This window comes from Liolophura sinensis, chromosome 1, assembly GCF_032854445.1.
Source record: "Liolophura sinensis isolate JHLJ2023 chromosome 1, CUHK_Ljap_v2, whole genome shotgun sequence".
Classification (NCBI taxonomy): Eukaryota; Metazoa; Mollusca; class Polyplacophora; order Chitonida; family Chitonidae; genus Liolophura; species Liolophura sinensis.
In genome coordinates this window covers 42,923,159-42,938,022 of record NC_088295.1, presented here as the reverse complement: position 1 = coordinate 42,938,022, position 14,864 = coordinate 42,923,159, and the positions used below count along the sequence as shown (strand labels likewise).

The following is a 14,864-nucleotide window of genomic DNA, read 5'->3' as shown; positions in this document are numbered from 1 at the left end:
CCATTGGGTACTCCTTGAAGGGAAAATGGTCCATATTGCCTATTGTCTGAGACGTTTGACATGTCTCAGTTCTCTTCATCTAAACACAATATAGATGAATCAATGCGTATTGGTTCGCTCATTTAACTACAGCTGCTTTGCATCTATGGGTCATCAGTTTGTAAATGAAAAATTCTGTTGTATAACACTATTACATAACACTGGTAGGCGAGAAACGTGATGTGACACTCGGAAATCAAGGGAAATGACGAGCTAGTGTATATAGCCGCTAATTAAACGAACGAACGAGTATTGGGGACGAGGGAAACTATATTCAAAAATCAAAAAAACAATTGTTGAAAGCTGCTTATTTAGCTATGCATATTTTTATTGGGCAAATGTCGCCAAATTCAAAAATGGAAATCAAAGATACAGTTTTTGAAATCAGACCTGTCTATTTAACTGCCTCGTCCAATCACTGTGCTCGCATACTTCTTCTTCCCACCCCCCAGTTCCACTTAGCACCCCCACCCATCTCATTACACACTGACTTGTTCTTAATTGTTCTTAATGGCAATGTTTCCTGCGGGTCTCCCGGAATGAGACGTTATGCCCCAATTAGTATATAAACCAATCAATAAATCACTGTTATAGATCTCAGTTTACGAGACCCAGCCACACATTCGTATCTCCAACATTGTCCCACGTAAGCCTATTTATACCACAAACAAGTCTGTAAGTCTGCATTCATCAAGCCCATGTTCGTTATAACCTGGTTATTGTATGGAATTCCACGGTCGTATCGGCTTTGCTCCGATGATCGGACCTGTCCTGTGTCCAGTGTTCCGAAGGGGTCGGGTCGTGCTAAACAGCCTAGTTCCTGTGGGTCCATTGACAGGCCACGTCGGGCCCGGACCTGTTATGTAGAGATATGCACACTGATAATGTTTAAAGGCCCTTCTTCGTAGACTACCTGCCCGGTTTAATCGGGCGGAACAATAGTGCTGGTCTCTTGAAAGCAAATACACGTGAGAGACGGGACAATGACAAACGCTACACGGATTTTTATCAAATACCTGACTGCCGACATTTGAAAGAACTCTTACAGACGGATTGAATACTTGCCCAGCATATAAACTATTCATGTCAACAGACGAACATCGTTCGTGTTGGAGGGCGGGAGAGAACGACAGGTAACCAAACTGGCTACCGGGGTAGGGCCTGTAGCTTTATAACCGGAACCACCTTCTCAGGTGACTACAGGGCTGGACCCCGCGGGGTTAACAGTAATCTGGTTCCAGTTGGCCCTCGGGCAATACGGACTGAAGGTGGGAGGAGTTTTCCGCTAGATACGTGGACGCCAGGTTTTAGTTCAGACCCTGGCCAATTTTTGGTTGTGACAGGCAATGGAAACAGTTTCATTCCTGTTGTACGCAAACTCTGGAGTTGGAGGAAGTACACCTGAGATATCATGAGCTGTCCGGGTTATCCAGGTTAAAGCTTAGAGCAGTGTGGGGGACATAAAGGCGTTAAACAAGTGTGACCATGGGAAAGAGGAGACGTGGATGGTGTGTTCCCCCATGGCTGACTGGACGGGCCTCTGCCCTCATAATACTGTGTCTCACGGGTGAGTCCTCATGCAGCTAGAACAGCTGTGAATTAAACCATGCTCCCGCCGGTGATTTATTAAACCATTCCAACACAAATATTGTTTGGGTGATAAGCTTACATCGGCTTATAACGCATTCACAAATACTGCAAGCAATACTCAGGCTTAGCCATGCAAATGCGGTCTCAATTGTCGCTAATTTAAGGTTAAGACAACTGTAAGCCAATACTTACTGCATATATGTGTTGTCATAGGATTAATAGAAAACATTTATACAGGGGAGAACGCACATACAGTTTCGTTCTTTTTGATTACAGATGGACACAGTACTGAAGTTCTTTTGTATTAATATCGTTTGAAAATTAAACGTGGAAATGCCCTCTGTGAGAATGCCCTTCAAAAGTCTATTCAGATTATACGGTAACATTTCAAAAAAGGTTCTCACAAAACCCTTCTAACCCAAATAATGAAACTATATAAGAAGAATGCAAACTGTTTAATCTTCATTAAGGCCCAAAACACATTTTGGCAAGAGTGGGATGCATATTTACTAGTGGCAGTGCTCAGTTAGTCTCAAAAAATGAAATACAAAATCACGAATATAAGCGCCAGGTTCGTATACACCTGTACCTCGCAAACCACGAAGGGCATTCCATTTTTCTGCTTTTTTTCTGTTGCTAAAAGCTACCGTTAGACCGCAATATGAAGAGGCAAACATAAATATCATTTCAGTGAAACCAGACATTCACAATATAGTCTTCAGTTTGATATATCTTCCAATGATACTGACATATAATTAGTATGTTAGGTCTGAGATTATCTTTACCCTATGTTATCACCTTAGACACATGTAGCCGTGAGTCAATGTATATGTCTTGTCGGAAAGCAAGAGAAAAACATATATTTATTGTTTGTCGTCATTATGTTTTCTTGTAATGATTTGTACGTATATGCTTATTACCTGAACAATGTGTCGTTAAGATATGGAAATTTGACAAACGCGCTGTATAATTTCTTTAGATGTTCTCGTAAACGTCTTTTTTATGTGAAAATAAGAAGATTCTGTAAGTAATGTGTTTTCACAAAAAAAAGTCGTCAAGTTTTCTTAATTAGATGACTGTGTTAAGAACATCACACAAACGCTTAACCTCTAATTCTCCCCCAGCCGTGAATGCCAGGTCTTACTTGATAACAGCTATAATATTCGCCATTGCTCAAATGGGGGGTTTTGAAATACACCAGCGGACTCAGTAGGGCCTGTGAACATGACCTTAAACCAGGAAGACTTCTTTTCATGAAGGTTTTCAGTGATCTGTGACTACAAGCACTTTCCCTCTGACTGTGTACACGTTCTCTCGAGATTGCATATATATGCCTGCGTCACAGTATACAAGCGTACGGCAGAGTGGGTTGCTCTAGCCGGTATGATACTTATACAATGTTCAGTCCCAATGGGTCAACCGGCAGGATTGTTCTGCTTTCACACGCGTGGTATAGGCGCAGTGAGATGACGTGCATCTATAGATCATGTAAGTCGAATTTTTGGGGCTTTTTTTTGTTTGTGACCGACAACACAAAACGGAATTGAAAGCGAAGGCTTACAAGAAGGTTTTTTTTAAGAACATATATACTGGCCTGCTTCATGTGTAAATAAAAATGTTCAAATTTGTTTATAGCACATCTAAAGCTGTACCTCTCTTTAAGTGTCTAGTCTTTTCCAATGGCGTGACCTGCAGTTCAACGCGTGTACATACAGGCCCATATTATAATAACTCAGACCCACCCTATACTTAAGTTCAGTGTTAAGTGCACAAGAGGCAGCCAAGAAGATATACTGTTTATATTCGACATTGTTGAAAGGAAAAAATATATTTCTGAAAAATGCAAAAGTATGAATGGTAACCGAGAAAAGATAAATATATTGGCAAGGAATTGAAAAGAAACAAGCAAAAAGAATTTTCTGTGTGCTGAAGTAAAATGTGTATATACCTACAAATTGTCTTGGCATGGAAACAAGCCTAAGAAGTTAAGTGTATGCATGCCTGATCGACGCGGAGATAAATGTAACTGGAAAGTACGTCCTACCGGTACTGCTTGGAATGACGAACTTTTAGTATGGGCAATATGTATTGCCAGTGGGACTAAGGAAAAACCCTAACTAGAGCAAAAAATCATTCAGTCGAATGAAACAAGGAAATAAACTTAACAATTTGGACATAAAATAAAAGCAGAATTATTTAAGAAAATCAACTATCCGTTGTAAAGAATTCCTGATGTATCCATAAAAAGTACACCTTCCCTGCGTGTATTGTAAGCTAGGGAAAGATGCATGTTAAACGAACTGAAAGTATAAGTGACCAGAAAAGAACATCTGAGCTACATAAAACTATAAGACAATTTCAACCATGCGGGGAAATAGCACATTGCTCGTAACGAAACAAATGGTACTGGTCAAAAGAATACAACTTTTTCCATGTTGAAATAAAAATAAAGTAAAAAAGATGGGAGGGACGGGGGAGAGGAGGGTGGGGGGGGATCATTGTGGGGTATAAACAGTAGCCAGGGAAATACATTACACAGTCGTCCTGTTCCAACCCGAAAATTAATCACACGGTGTTTTCAAACAGGGAACAGAAAACCGCTTGGGCAGGGAAACCGATCTACTTTCTTTGTCACTCACTGGCATTAGTCACCCCCATAAAGCATACTGCTGACAGATTCTGTAATTGTATTTAAAGTTAGATGAAAGGTAGTCTGAGAGTTACATATTCACCACCAACAACAAATATCATCATGTATGAAAAGTACACCTTCAGCTGACAGTCTTTTTTTCATCATTATATGGTATAGCTAAAGTACTTCTGAGTTAGTCGTCTTGTAGGCCTACTCATCATTTGCACCGAATGTCTGTCCGTAAAATACACCTTGGGGAATATTTCTTCAGTTGATGAACTTTATCTCAAATGTATAAATTTATCAGTAGTGAAAACGTAAAATTTAGAATATTTTTTGTATTATTTTTAGGCTGTTTTAAAGTACCGGTACTTGTGAAATGAACACTGAAAATTCAAAAGTCATCTATTTTCATTATTACAAAAAGTCGTACAACCAGCATTGTTGAACTGTCCACGTCTCTGACAGTTGAAACGGCCTTAGTTGGATGCCTTCCAGTTCGTTTGTTGCACTCTGTGCAGGAGGTAACGAATGCTGTCATAAACAAAGATATTATTGGCGCCGATCAGTATTATGTACTTGTATGTTTACGATCAGATAATTTATGTCACAATGTCTTGTTTTCAATACATCTATTATATACTGTGTAAATTTTGACGACGCCATTTTGCTTTGCAGGAATAAAGACAGTAATGGTGGAGAGCGCATGTGCACCCCCTGGTTCTAAAGGTAACCTATAGCTTACCTGTTATATTTCAGTAGTATATACTAGTATGTGTACGGGGACGTATTAATTAGTGCTAAAGTGTATACATCATCTACGATTATAGGTCTAAATGTAATTTCTGTTGAAGCCGTTACTCAAGACAAGGGAAAAGGTGGCATGTTAGCTTCTGAACATGACTGGAAACCCGCAAACCACGCTTATCATAGCATTTCCTACTTACACACATGTATAAAATAAAATATACTTTTATCCTACTTGGGTTATAGTTTAGAAGGTTTTTCATATCGCTTCGAACGGGCTTCCGTAGATTTTTTCCCTTTACATAAAGCATTCAAATAAAGTAATTTATAAAAATTGTTTATATCTCTCTGTAAATTCATGTGAACTCGTCATGTTCAAGCCGCTGTCCTTCTCAGGGACTTTAATGACACAGTTTACTCCTCTTCACGCACTGGCAGAACAATTTCAGTAAGAACAACAAACGCTTCACAAGATAAATGTAAAGCGAATGCCCTCTCAGGTACATGTGTTAATAAAGTGACATAGTGTATGATTGCTGTACACGAGTCTGATGTCTCGAAATTCTCTGCGCGACCTATAGATATCATGCTCTCCGTTTTGTATCTAATACGCTGCTAACTCTGTACCTATGTAGGCTTTTCTATATAACTATAATGAATGTAGAATGATGTCCCTGGGTTTTGACTATTGAACCATAATGAAATATACAGAAACTATATAGTCATATATCAAAATGTGTTAAGTTAAGGTATATACACGACGGTGCTCGGTTATCCGGACCGGGAGAAGTAGAAGGTCATTCGATACGTTTTACCTGTCACGATTTTATTGTGCGTGTTCACAAAAATGCTTGCACATAGATGCATCATTCAACACGCCCTGTAGTTTGCACGACGGTTTCATTGAATTATAGGGAAATAATATAATAAAAAAAATTCCAGAGTGAAGTACAGTTTAGCTTATTTGGCTTAGATGCGTAGTGTATGTGTATCTAAAATGTGCTATAAAGCATGCATGTTTAAAAGGGGTACAGGATTTCCTGGGTTAAGTCCTACAGACATGGTGACGTTTGAATAAATCTGATATACCTAAAATTCATCTTAAGATTGATATAACCTGGACATGCTGATCTCTCACACCAGCCAATCAGAATCAAATTCTGTATCTCTTTAAGGAGACAACTGAAAATCATGGTATACTTGTCAAGAGAAAGGCCAATGCTTTTGGTTTTATACATTTTTTCCTCTCCATTAAATGCAATGAAATGTATGAATCATACGATGTTTTCTATGGTCAGTATCTGTAGTCTTAACCACAAGTATATACATCACATTTTCCCCAACCTATATATTCATTCATGTAATGCGTACTCGGGCTGACATTAAAGGATTATTGTCCAGATTCATTATTTATTAATAATTAGCCACCCCTGTTTATATTGTTAAATGAAGTGTAAAAACATATTCGAAAAGGGTCCATTGATTAATCTACTAAGGCACTTAAAATCACTAGATAATGAGGCTAGTTTTTTGCATTTTTTCCCCCCAACACTCGGTAGTCTCCGCCTGATTACGTCATACAAGTCTTACTTTTACGAGCTGTCGGAGCTTCGCCATTTAGTTCAGTGTTTAAAACGGCTACAAAAGTGGCAACAAGCATATCGAATTTCACCACGAAATGGTTTGCTGTTCTGCGTAGAGTTGTCGGAGAGCGAGGAGTTTTTTCATGTTTCCAGACGATTTGGTCCTCAGGAAGGCGTGGATTTACAGCAAAAGACGGAAAGATTTTGGACACACCAAAAACAGCCATGCCTGCTTTTGCCGTTTTACAGCTGAAAGCGACGAGACGAATACAGCTAAACTCGAAAGATTTTCACAAAGGCACCCACATACAGTGGTTATAAAATACCATTGACCGCACTGAAAACTGACAGATAAAAGATCTCTGTACACTAAGGTCGACGTCCACATCGTACATGTATTTATATTGTACACGACCTGCCAAAAACAGCCATGCCTGCTTTCGCCATTTTACAGCTAAAAGCGACGAGGCGAATACAGCTGAACTCGAAAGATTTTCACAAAGGCACCCACATACAGTGGTTATAAAATACTACTGATTGTACTGAAAACTGATAGATAAAAGATCTCTGTACACTAAGGCCGACATCCACATCGTATATGTATTTATATTGTACACGACCTGGTCCCGACATGCACAGGCTGTTCGGAATGCCGGCAACAACATGTGCCGGTAGTTGCCATCGCATATGGGTATAAATTTACAATCTCTAAGGGAATAGAATTATATTTATTGTGAAGTGGATAGAAGGAAAGAATAGTAAATAAAGATTACATCTTAAGATAAACACACGACACATACAGTGTAACACAGGATAAAGCTATCTATAGCTTCCCAGCCCGTATTGTCAGTGAGGTTGGAAACGTCTGGGTCAAATTCTGCGTCTGAAAACTCGGAACCTGAAGTCTTGTTAAAGATGTCAGTGTCATGAAGTGGAACGTCAACGTCGTCCACTGAGGGCTCAAATTGATACGACAGTACATGTGCTTCTGTGTAGCTAGAATCCATCTCGAAAATGACATCGTTTTGATTCGAATTCCCAGGCTATACAGACCAGCTAGATTTGGGTGGGCCATCTGTAACTTCACCCGCTGAGCTGTAACGGGCGGCCGGCGGCGGGCTGGAGATCGGCAAGACTAGTAGATCTGTTGTTTTTGGTGGATTTATAGTCATTATTAAGTTTCTCAGAAGCCCACCCGGTTATATACTTTTTAAACAGGTTATAATCTTTATAATAACGACTAGGCGTTAAATCTGGACACTAATCCTTTAAATTCCCCATTTATGATAACGAGAACTAACCTGACGTCATTTTGCTGTGTGCCCTTGATATGTTGCAAAATGACCATCGTATTTACATATTTCAGTGCACTTATTTTCGTAAAAATTCCATAAAATTAGTAAAGGTATTTTCAAAACATAAATTGTATTGCTCTGAATTTCTTTAAACTTTGCAGCAAAGACAAGATCATATATATGAAAATCGCATGCACATCCCGAAAAAAAATCCCGAAAGTATATCTATGGATATATTTTATACTGTTCATTTCTTATGAACTAGGGCACTCACTTTGTTTGTCGAAACTTTTCTTACATGTACATAAAAGGTAAAAACTAAAGCACTACCAAGCCATTGTTTTTATGCCTAATTGAATATTTGTTTATAACAACTTTAATAAGATGAACTGTATTTTACTTTTTCGCTTTTATGGTTTATTGAAGATTTTAAAATCAGTATTTGAACACCTCAAGGCCAAGATTGACTGGAGAGAGTGAAGCCATGTATTATACACATATTATTGGTTTAACGTCACATTGGCTACATTTCAGCAAATGAGGGTCGCGTAATTATGTTCTTTAACACATATACCAGTAAGAGTAATCGAGGAATGATATTAAAGTAATGTTTTGTTTTGCCAATATTACATTTCGTATATGAGTGACAATTCATAATGTTTTTCATATTTTCTTGATTTAACAAAGCCTGCTACTCTTTTAAAGCATGGCGTTCGGCATGAAGGGGATTGTGCAACGACTGGTTGACCCATATATAATGGCTCGGGTGGGGTAGCTTACTTGCCTTCGGGAAGGCGTCTCAGTGAAGAAAAAAGAGGGGTGGAAATCAGTCCTGCAACACGGAGGCACATAACATGCACTCTAAGGATTCCTTCGTCGTCATATGACTGAAAAATTGTTAAGCATGACCTTTAAACCCCAAGCACTCACGCACTCTTCAAAAGTAATTGTGTACAAAAAACTACACAACATATAACAACACGAACATATTAATTGTAACAAATTGGACAAGAACATTAATGTGTACCTTGCATACATCATCTTCATGTAACTACACATTTAATGTATACCAGTTTGTGTACACATCATGTTTACACTCGTCTACAAACGGTACACATTAGCTGTTTGAGAGCAGAGTATAGTGAATCTTACACACAATGTGTACTCAGAGGTTAAGACATAATCATTCAGTCATGCTATAAGTATTACGTGATCCTGAAAGGTTTTGTTCGATACCAAGCCTTACAACCATTTCAGTAGAGGCAATGTGAGCAGAATGGCGACTTTGTCCACTATAGCCATAACCGTTAATGAGGAGACAAGTTCGAATCCAGGTTCCGCTGTTCTTGTTTTTTGTTTCATTTATTGACGGTTTGAATACTAATGACAATGAATCACTCAGTTTGTGCCTTTGATAATATACATTGAAAATGACTTTGTTGACATGTTCTATAACGGGTTCATATATCAAACAGACCTAACGAATTCTTTGAACTTGGTTTTACCCACAGCTGTACATATGTGTGAGGGAGGTAGCTTGGACTTGACTGTTGAAAAAGGGACAGTCTACATCACCAGCGGCGGAAATTGGCACAACCCGCCCTGCTCGTGTCTTATAAATTCTACGGCGCCTAAGGAGACTCCACAATCCTTGAAAGCTGATTTCGGAAAAAGCTCTAATTTCTGCATACTCCAGCTCGATGAGTACTCCAATGCAGGTTCCGTACTTCGCGTTCATAGCCGCTGTACTACAAACATGACTGCGACCCTCAATCCTCACCTGGACAAATTTTACAGGCTGATGCACGAATTCGATCCAACTCTAAATCAAACTGAAGTATGCATTGAGATAAAGGGCACACTTTTACGTAAGTATACTACTGGAATCTTCAAAGCTGTGTTGCGGAATTAAGTTCAGTTAACATCGGTTGACTTTTTATGATTACTTTAAATGTTATTGTACCTAAATGATAATAAAGGAAGATATATTTAATCGGCCGATATCAAAGACTTTTGGCACTAATGATGCTTCAAACAGTATTTATTTATTTATTTATTTGATTTTTGGTTAACGCCACACTCAAAAATTTCCTCTTTTGTGATGACAATCAGCGTCATGGGAAGAAGGAACCGGAGTGCACGGTAAAACAGTCAACCTTTGGCAAGTTCTTGAACAGATTTCCGACATGTCAATGATGTGTATATGCATGCCATATTTGTGGTAGATATGTATTTTTCTGACAAACGTTAAGATTGCGAAAACGGCCACAGGGGCAAAGGTGACCACTTACCGGTATATGTATTGTCACCAATTCCCACCGACGGTGAGATTCCGCAAATTCCCTATCCATGGCCGGTCACAGAGATTGCATGCAAGACGAACGTCTTAACCGCACAGCCAATAAAACCATCCCACTAACCCGAACAGTATTGCAGACATTTTCTGAAAGTGAAGCATATTTATTCAGATGTTCATTTAGTATTTTTTTTAAAATCTTATTCACAAAATTAATGTCAAGAATGACCATCATGGTCAGTTCTTGATTTAATCGCCTCAACAGATAACTATTTATGTCAGCTCTGACTTCAGTAATAATCTATTAGAAACAGTTAGTTAAGACAGTGCACTTGTTTTTCCCTTATTATATCGAAAATCATGTACAATTATATTGGCTGAAGTGAAATTGTTTGCAGTTGGATAAATGCAAAATAGGTTAAGATAATTATACCTGACATTTTACTCATGTCGCCTATTTTTTATGCTTTCTTTTGTTTTCAGGAGAGCAAAACGTTACAGTAACATGTCAAGGCAATAACACGTTACAACCACAACCTGTTGCAACAGAAACACTTGTTTCAACCTCATCAACAACAACAACCACATTACCAACAGCAACCACTAGATCGTCTACAACTACACCACCTACAACTACATCACCTACAACAGCCACATCACCAACAACAATCACTCCATCGACTACGACCAGATTACCAACAGCAACCACTCAATCAACTACAACCAGATCGCCATCAGCAACTATTAAATCCACAACAACTACATCATCCACAACAAGCACATTACCAATAACCACCACACCGACGATTACAACCACATCACCACCAACAACCACTGAGTCGACCACCATCAGATTACCAACAACCACCGCGACAGCGACTGCAACCACATTGCCATCAACAATGAATAAATCGACTACAACTACATCACCACCGATAACCACTGAACTGACTACAACTACATCACAAACAATAACAGCATCACCAACTACAACCACTCAATCGACTACATCCACATTAGCAACTACAACTATATCACCCACAACAACAACTCAATCGACTACAACGGCATCACCAACAGCAACAACCACTAAATCCACTACATCACCAACCACACTGTCCACAACAACCAATAAAGTGACTTCAACTGCATCACCACCCACTCAGGCGACTACAACCACTCAATCCACTATATCCACATTAGCAACTACAACTACATCACCCACAACAACCACTAAGTCCACTACAACTACATCACCCACAACAACCACTTGGGCGTCTACAACTACATCACCCACAACAACCACTTGGGCGACTACAACTACATCACCAACAACAACCGCTCAATCGACTACAACTACTTCACCCACAACAACCGCTCAATCGACTACATCTGCATCACCACCCACTCAGGCGACTACAACCACTTTACTCACAACACCTTCTAAAGCGACTACAGCAGTACTACCAACAACTACCACTCAATCGGCTACAACCACATTGCTAACAAGACCAACTCAGGCGACTACAACCACATCCCCCTCAACAACTACTACAGCGACTACAACCACATTACCAACAACAATCACTCAAACGACAACAACTATATTACCAACAACAACCACTAAATCGACAGCAACTACACCAACCACTGCAACAACTCGACCCATTACAACCATATTACCAACAACAACCACTCTATCGACTACAACCATATTACAAAAAACAACTACTCAATCTACTAAAACCACATTACCAACAACAACCACTCAATCTACTACAACCATATTACCAACAACAACCACTAAATCGACCACAACTACATCACCAACAACAACCACTGAAGCAACTAAGACCACACTGCCAACAACAACTCAATTAACTGCAACCACATCACCAACAACAATCACCCAATCGACTACAACCATATCACCAACCAGCTATTCAATCGCCAATAACCACCCAGTCCACTACAGCCACCACGAAAACGACTACAACCACATTGCCATCAACAATTACTAAATCAAACTACAACTACATCACCACCAACAACCACTGAACTGACTACAACTACATCACAAACAACAACAACATCACCAACAACAACCATTAAATCGACTACAACCACATTAGCAGCAACAACCACTCAGTCGACTACAACCACATCACCCACAACAACCACTAAATCTACTACAGCTACACCAACCACAACAACCATTCAAGCCACTACAGCCACATTGCCAACAACAACTAAACCAACGACAACCACAAAACTCACCCAAAACCCCACAACAACTACGCAATCGACAACCACACAATTAACCACAACCAAGTTAAAGACAACCACAAAACCAAGCACAACACCACCACCGACAACAATTTCCACACAACCAACTACGACACCCAGACAAACAATCGCAACATCTAACCTATTCACAAACACAATACAGCCAACACTGGCGACAACAACTGTCGCCCCGAGAATCACCGATTCTCCCACAACGAAAAAGAATGTCCTGTTTACAAAACCCTTCACCACCAACGGGGACGAGCCCTGTGCCAGCGGTGGGGCTGACGACTAGCGGACGGGCACAGACTAAAGGCGAGGACGGCAGCTTGGGTAAAATTACGCTCATTCTTTCACATAAGCTTTACGCAAGGCCCGTAAAGCTAAACGTACCACCATTATTAGCGATTTATGAACAGCACAGGTAGAGCTGCATAAATTCAAGAATTTTGATTGTTATTTATAATATTCTATATTTTTAAAACAAAAAAGAGTTAACACGTTTTAGCACAATAACAGTAAGTTTCTTGTAGCTAACAACAAGTCTAGAACTCTCCGTTCATCTGAAGAGTTTAACTCCTCATTAGTGAGTGAACAAATTTATCACGTGAACAGTATTTTTGCCGCATCAATTATTAGTTTTTTCACCTCAATAATGAGTTTATCATATCGATAGTGAGTTTGTCGTATCCAGTAGTGAGTTTATCACATCAATGGTGAGTATATCACTTTACCAGTGACTTTATCACATCATTAACGAGTTTGTCACATCAACAATGCCCTTGCATATCAAATTATGAGTTGATCACATCTCATTAGTGAGTTTATCTCACCAATAATGCGTTTAACATATAGATATGAGTTTGTCACCTCAGTAATGGGGTTTTCACAGTCAATAGCGAAATTGTCACATCAGTACTGAGTTTATCATATTAATACCTTTAGTGAGTTTTTCACATCTGAGTGTTTTTTAAGAGTGGCACGCATAAAAGTCCGGCTAATAATCATTGCAACCTGCCCATGGACGTAAATTGCATCATATAATGGTAATTAAATGCCTCCTTTTCATGTGGTCTAGAAACATTTCGTCCGATGTCGTGATTTGTTATCATGATAACGTGGTTGTTGTTGCAGGGATCATCATCGGTGCGGCAGTGGTGTCGGGTGTGGTCCTGACTGTGATAGTCTCTGTCTTGTCAGTCTACATCTGGAGGTAAGTGTCGCCATGTCTTTACACAAGCCCATTGCATGGAGTGTCAAGAAAACTCTAGATAAACATGTTAAGAAAGACAGTGAAGAGGTATTTCTTCAGATGAACGGCAAAAAGTTCTTCAAACAAGCTTTCATATAAAAGTACTCTCCACCACCTTCACAGAATTTTAATTTTCACGAAAGTTTTACGCCGTACTCAAGAATATTTCACCAATACAACGGTGGCCAGCATTATGTGGAGGGAAACAGAGGGAAAACTACGACCATCCGCAGTTTGCTGGAAGATCTTCCCACGCATAACCGGAGAGGTACTCATGCAGTATGAGCTGGACTGGAACTCACACAGCTCGCACTGATGAGAGATCCTGTGTCATCATGCTGTGCTAAGGCGGTAACCACTAGGCCATTTAAGAACACCAAGCTTATACATGTATACGTGTTCGGGATGTTCTTCCGAAACACGGATATATTTGTAGTTTCATTTTCATTTAGAGATTCTTTGTAATTGTTTATTTTTTTCAGAGTTCGTCAGAGATCGCGGAGCACTCGTGTGAGCCCGTGATGAGGACCGCAAGCGAGAGGATCTCCTTGCACAATGATCTCAACTTCAGGAACCCGGTGTACTCGGCTGCTCCGGATGGTGTCCGGGTCACCATGAAACCGCTACAGCTCCAAGGCGCGGATTCGGCAAGTGGATTACACACAGCGAACGCAGCGAACATAACAAGCGCAACCTTGCCAACGCTTAGGCCGGACAGCGGCAAGGAGAAGAACCACGTCCAAAGTGGCCTGTCTTCCGACAAACATTTAGCTCGCTCAAATGACACAACTAAGCAAGCGCAGCGGGGCACTATTGGTTTCCCTGCTAATCATAATCAGACGTCATCAAATGTCAGTGGTCTCCTGCTCAACCGAAACAGGTGCCATCCAGTGCCAGTGGTTTTCCTGTTCATCATATAAAGGTGCCACCTAGTGTCGGTGGCACAACACTTCAGCGTGGTTACCACGGCAAACCAAAAGTACAAAATTCCCATATGCCGGTTATATCTAACCGACCGGATGTTGTCATGCTAGTGCCCTCTGGGAAGAATGGAAAGCCGTCCTACATCAGAACTTCAGGGAGATCGTCCGGGATCTCGGAACCCAGAGTGGTTGGCATGGAATCAAGGCATCCGGTCCACAGA

General features: G+C 40.1%; 1 protein-coding gene across 1 annotated transcript; it reads left to right on the top strand.

Annotated features, from left to right (window-relative positions):
- Positions 1-1,457: 1,457 nt before the first annotated feature.
- Positions 1,458-12,785, top strand: LOC135481905 (mucin-2-like). Its single transcript, XM_064761681.1, is given in 6 exon segments — positions 1,458-1,606; positions 4,940-4,990; positions 9,398-9,754; positions 10,666-12,109; positions 12,153-12,207; positions 12,209-12,785. Coding segments are annotated over 6 exon segments (2,544 nt in total). The 5' UTR covers positions 1,458-1,524; the 3' UTR covers positions 12,764-12,785.
- Positions 12,786-14,864: the final 2,079 nt, after the last annotated feature.